We start from the raw sequence: 6,392 nt of genomic DNA on the forward strand, positions 1-6,392 counted from the left end.
ATAAAATCCACTGAAAAAAATGTAGAGAGCTTACCTGTTATTCTTGTTAGGCAGATTTTGAAATCTGCTGCAGGAAAATCTGCTATGAAAGGTCATTTTCTGGGTGATAATGTGTGTTTCTGTGTTTTTTGCTCAGGAAGCCAGAGGCTGAGATAATAGCTATGTTTCTTTTCTAGGATCCTACATTTCTGGAAAAAAAAGAACGCTGTGATTATCTGAAGAATAAACTTTCTCACATAAAGCAAAGGATTCAAGAATATGATAAAGTAATGAATTGGGATGTACAGGGTTATTCTTAAAACTTATTTGAAACCACTTTTTTATATCAAGCTTCATATTTATTTACTGTCTTTTTTTATGCTCGTCTCTGTGATAGAGAAGCAAATGCCTCCTGAATCAGCTTGTAGTTGGTTTAGCTGGTATGTCAAGTTAAAACAGTATGTGATTGCATTTCAGACATTTCAAAACAAATTCAAATTTACTAAGGGCCTTTACTAAGAGTGGAAGAAATTCTGGATTCATCTGTGTACAATTTATATTTATCTTGTTAAAATTGATTTAAGCATTGTGTCCTTGTGGTTGATGATCAAGTGGAGTGTCAATTCTGGTGCTGCTTTTTCCTTTCTTACTTAGGCCAGTTCCTGGGATTCTTTTAGGACAAATTTCTCTTCCTAGCCAAAGATGTCATTTCTGCCCTTGAAAGGGGTTTGAATTCACCATTTGAAGCCTTATGATCTTGGGCGAGTTGTTTAATCTGCCTGTGCCTATTTCCTCATCTGTAAAATGGGGCTCATCATAGGACCTACCTCCTAGGGTTGTTATGAGGATTAAATGAGTCAATATTCGTAAAGCACTTAGAGCCTGGCACATTTGTAAGCACTGCATTAGTGTTTGTGAACTATATAGACGTGTTTGTGGAATGAATAAACTACATAGAATAAGTCTCAAGGAAAGGACCTTAAAGAGCAAGTCCAGCCAGCTAACGCAAGGCCATGGCCTTATGACTTTCTTTTTTGTGTGCTGTAAATAAATCTTACACACGTCGCCTTAAGCAGATGCTTCCCTGTGGCCCTGTGCCTACTGGGGTCCAGTGCAGCCTTCTTATCTTTAATAGCATCACTGTGCACATCTCTCAACGTCCCCACAGCCCAGCCCTTCCTGTAAACCTCGAATACAAGGATTGTGTGAATATTGTTGCCATTTCTGTCCTGTTTAGATGTCCATCCTAAGGCCCCATGATGTTGCATCTGCTTAGAATCTCCCTTTGATTTATTGGAATGCTTCATTGTCCCAAGAATTATCTTGGCTTTGAGGCTTTATTCATGAGAAATGTTTTATTTTTATTAATGTGAACAAGAGACTGCTTTAAAAATGTTTAAAAAAATCATTGTTATTGGTTCCCTATTCAGCAGCATCTATCTTGTAGATAATTTCCCAGGTGTAGAAATACAATTTCTGCTTCATATAGTTGCCATTCAAACAATTAATACTGGAGGAATTTTCGAAGTGATGAAACCAAAGAAAAGAATGTGGAAAAGCGAAGGCGGACCAAGTATTGGATACTGAATAAACTTCCGACTTCTTCTTTGTCAATGATATCTTATTTAGTGTATATTGTTACTATTTTCAATCCATGGTTCTCAGACTATGCTTAGGGTGCTGAGAGTCTTAAGAGGTGATACTGTGGAAAGTGTGAGGCTAGGCTCCCTCTGGACCGCCCCCCAAACTAGAACAGCTGCACATTCTGTTTTACATATTGGGACCCCATGTTAACATTTTGCATAAGAAGAGCACCCATGCTTTAATAAAAAAAGAAAGATGAGGGGCTTCCCTGGTGGCGCAGTGGTTGAGAGTCCACCTGCCGATGCAGGGGACATGGGTTCGTGCCCCGGTCTGGGAAGATCCCACATGCCGCGGTGCGGCTGGGCCCGTGAGCCACGGCCGCTGAGCCTGTGCGTCCGGAGCCTGTGCTCCACAACAGGAGAGGCCACAACAGTGAGAGGCCCGCATACCGCAAAAAAAAAAAAAAAAGAAAGAAAGAAAGAAAGATGAAATAATACCAACTTGATGAACTGTAAAGAGATTAATATTGAAATGAAGTGTTAAGGAAATTTGACTTTGTGAAACTTTATTTTACTACAGTTATAAATGTTAATCTTTGAAGACCAATGTTGTAATGCTGATTTTTACAGTTTTTATGTGAATACCTAGGCATATTAAAATTTCAGTCACCTGTTGTTTTGTGTGTATCCTTTATTGTTTACTTTTCTAGCGTTCCTGAGTTGACTGGGCATATTCTCCATTATCAGAAAATAAACCGGAAAGTCATTGAAAACTTGTAGATCATGATGCTCAGGTGACTATTTCCTCCTCCCCCATTATTTGCAAGAATTCAAAGTTAAGGCCACTGTTGGTTTCCTCGGGCTGCCTGCCTTAACCAAGTACCACAAGCTTAAAACAACAGAAATGTATTGTCTCACAGTTCTGCAGGCTTGAAGTCTGAAATCAAGGTGTCAGCAGGGCCAGCCTCCCTTGAAGCCTGTAGGAGAATCCTTCCCAGCTTCTGGTGGTTTGGGCTGGCAGTCTTTGACATTCCTTAGCTTGTATACATATCGCCCCAATCCTCTGTCTTCATGTGGCCTTCTCCCTGTGCCTCTGTCTTAACAAGGCTATGTTCTTATAAGGACACCAGTCATATTGGATCAGGGACCCACCCTCTCTAGTATGACCTCACCTTAACTAATTACACCTGCAAAGACCCTATGTCCAAATAATGTCACATTCTGAGGTCCCAGAGGTTAGGACTTCAACCCATCTTCTTTGGAGAGGACACAGTTCAACCCATAACAGCCACCTTTAGCAAGTTGTGAGATTCAGAAAAAGATAGTTCCCTGTACATTTTTTTTCTCACCTGACTTTTAACATGTATTCTATTTTGAAACTTAATATGAGAAGATATCAGCATATCTAAAACTTGAAAAGAGAAAAGTATATATCCTTCACTCATTCATTTGTCAGTTATGTGCCAAATGCTTTCATTGGCCAGATGTTCTAGCACTGAAGATATGGTAGTCAGTAAAACAGGTAGAGATCCTGAGGTTACTGTCTAACAGGAGGATCTGAATGAGAAGATAAAGGATTGGTGATGAAGTATGCATTTTTCTTATGTGCTTTTCTATAAATGGTTTGTGTAGAGACCCTGATACTGAGATGCACCAATGTTCAAAAGATAGACAATATAGGAAAAATCTATAATTTTTTCTGACTCAATTTTTTTAAAAAAACAAAAATTTTTTGAAGAAAAATACTGAATAGATACAAAAGCATAGAAAATGGAAGTCCTGCCACCCTGGTGATATATACTGTTCGGAGCATATACTTCCAGACTTTTTATTTTTTTATTTTTATTTTATTTTATTTTATGTATTTGTTTATTTTTGACTGCGTTGGGTCTTCATTGCAGCACACGGGCTTTCTCTAGTTGCGGCGAGCAGGAGCTACTCTTCGTTGCGGTGTGCGGGCTTCTCATTGCGGTGGCTTCTCTTGTTGCGGAGCACGGGCTCTAGGCACGCGGGCTCAGTAGTTGTGGCTCACGGGCTTAGTTGCTCAGCTACATGTAGGATCTTCCTGGAACAGGGCTCGAACCTGTGTCCCCTGCATTGGCAGGCGGATTCTTAACCACTGCGCCACCAGGGAAGTCCCTTCCAGTCTTTTTATAATACATGTAATCAGTTTTAAATGGTCTACTTTAATACCATAAGTGTTTTCAAAGAAGAGTATCTGGGAGGCTGCACCAGCATGTGGTAGAGCGGCTCTCCTACATTAGACAAGCCAGGCTTAGAAGGAAGGTAGGAGGAGCCCAGCAGAAGGGCAAGGTGGACTTCAAACTCACCACAACAAAGACTCCTTTATTTCCTGTGTGATCTTGAACCTAAGCATCAGCCTCCTTATCTGTGACGGGATAATATTACTACCTGATGAAACTGTTATCAAAATTAAGTGGAATAATGTTTGTAAAATATCAGGAAGATGCTTGCTCGATTAGTGGTGGCTAGATATTCAATTCAAACTGTACTTTTCACTAAGTTAGATAATGAATTGGCTGTTTTAAAGGTAGAATATCAAAATGACTTTGATAATAATAAAGGGCTGTTTTTGAAAGTGTGTAGGTAATGCATTTATTGCAGAAAAATTTAGAAAATGAACTCTTCCTAGCTCACACAAATAAAATTGCCCATAATTCTGCCCTTGGAGATAGTCGCTGTTAACATTTGAGATCATATCCTTCCATTCTCATCTTACACAGGTATGTATTTGTATAAGCATATTATATACAGAAAGTTTTGGTATTTACAAAATGAGTATTATATAGTATGTTGTGTTTTGTGTTTCAATAAAACTAGACTAATTTTTCTGAGTTTATAGTTTTTATGTTTTCTATTTATTTCATTTTAATGCAGTTATATTATCATTGTTTTAGTTACTGATGTTCATGTTGTATGGCGGAAAAAGCAAGGAATGGGAGTTAGGTCTAGATTCAAGCTGTGTGGCCTCAGGCGCCTAAGTCACTTAACTCCTTTGAGCAATGGGATTAGATGAGGTAAAAGTACCTAAGGTGGGAACTTCCCTGGCCCTCCAGTGGTTAAGACTCCGAGCTTCCAGTGCTTCAGTCCCTGGTGGGGGAACTAAGATCCCACAGGCATGTGGCACAGCAAAACAAACAAAAATTACCTGAAATAATTTCATAAACCATAAATCTCTGAAAAATCCTTACATTTATTTATATTTTTGTTCTGATAATGTTATCAATAAGAAATTTTCTTTAGTTCATTATTAATAACTTGATAATAATAAAAAACAGCATATTTATAAAATATAATAAAAATAGCATATTTACTATATAATCAGGGCTTCTTCAGAGGTCTGTATATTCTGGTACAGCCAGAATGGCCTTGATACATACAAAGAATATTTCCATTTCAGCTGATTGACTTGGAAGCCACAGCATGTGCCAGTGTGAAAGGAGCAAAGAGCAGGCCACTGGGGAACGGGAGGAATTTTCCAATTAATGGAGTACAGATTTGGCCCCTTCCTTTCTTCTTTATAAAGTAGAAAAAAGGCCCCCAGATATAAGAACTTCATCACGCACCCCACTTCCAGGTATGTTTTTTTTTTTTTTTTCCTTCGGTACGCGGGCCTCTCACTGTTGTGGCCTCTCCCGTTGCGGAGCACAGGCTCTGGACGCGCAGGCCCAGCGGCCATGGCTCACGGGCCCGACCGCTCCGCGGCATGTGGGATCTTCCCGGACCAGGGCGCGAACCTGTGTCCCCTGCATCGGCAGGCGGACTCTCAACCACTGTGCCACCAGGGAAGCCCCAGGTATGTATTTCATGACAATTCTGTTTGCCTCGTAATTTGTTTAATGAATAACCCTACCACTTAACTGCTTTGGAGAAACTAAAGTTATTGCAAGATATTAGACCCATAATAGGCGTTTATCAAGACCATTTGAATTGTAAGCAGTGTACAAGGTTGCTCTTTTTACACAAAACACCATTTTGTGCTACCAATTAAAACAATCAATACTTGTAATCATTATTTATGGGGGAATTTTAGTAGGAGGATTTAGCAGTCAGTGTTCTCAGTCATAAGCCACAAAAACCAAAGCTGGTTGATTTAAGAAGAGGGATTTATTACTATCTACTGTCTAGCTTACAGAATTGCTGGGAGACCTGGAAAACTGAGTTGGAGGCTATGCAGCAGGAAAAATGCCCCAAATCACACCTAAAATCCAATCTGGTGAAAACAGCTCTCCTGCTCCTGCTGCCCTCTGTGTGCCAAATGCACTACCAGCCCTGCCATCCTTGGAAGCGTGACTCAGATGATTCAGACTGAGGGATGGATTGGTGGAAGCTAGGTCCCTTGCCATGCTCTAATTGCGAAGGAGACTGGGATGGGAAGGGCCTTTTGAGCTTCAGCAGGCAGACATGGCTTCCTACTGAGATTCATCACTTGGGGAATTCCCCAGAGTATGAAGGGATTTGGATGCTGACAGCCAAAGAGGAAACAAATATCACCTACAGATTAGTAGTTGTCCTAATTGTGAGTGTAGTCAGGGATTTATCTTACTTACGAACAGGCCAGATATGCACATGACAGCCAGTGCCAGAACACTTGTAACCTTAATGCTTCCAGAGCTGAGAAGAAAGACAGGAAGGGTCCCCACTAAGGTCCTAGATGTAGGAATGTATCCCTGGCCTCCAGGTTTGAGATTCAGAAAAACATTATCACCCAGAAGGCATTGCAGTGCAGTAATTTCCTGGCCTTTTCAGATTAGGTCAAATCCTCCTACTATATGCTCTTCTACACTTGTACCTCTTATTGAAATGAGT

The 6,392-nt window shown here is 40.3% G+C and overlaps 1 protein-coding gene across 3 annotated transcripts in view; it reads left to right on the top strand.

Annotated features, from left to right (window-relative positions):
- Positions 1 to 2,267, top strand: part of MARVELD2 (MARVEL domain containing 2) — a 27,872-nt gene extending 25,605 nt beyond the window's left edge. For all 3 annotated transcript variants that reach the window (XM_079917977.1, XM_079917975.1, XM_079917976.1), the window contains one exon: positions 177 to 2,267. In XM_079917977.1, the coding sequence (XP_079774103.1) occupies positions 177 to 299 (123 nt within the window). In that variant the 3' untranslated portion in view covers positions 300 to 2,267. The remainder of the gene's footprint in view (positions 1 to 176) is intronic.
- The last annotated feature ends 4,125 nt before the right edge of the window (positions 2,268 to 6,392 follow it).

This window comes from Stenella coeruleoalba (genome assembly GCF_951394435.1).
Source record: "Stenella coeruleoalba genome assembly, chromosome: 3".
NCBI classification, from domain to species: Eukaryota; Metazoa; Chordata; class Mammalia; order Artiodactyla; family Delphinidae; genus Stenella; species Stenella coeruleoalba.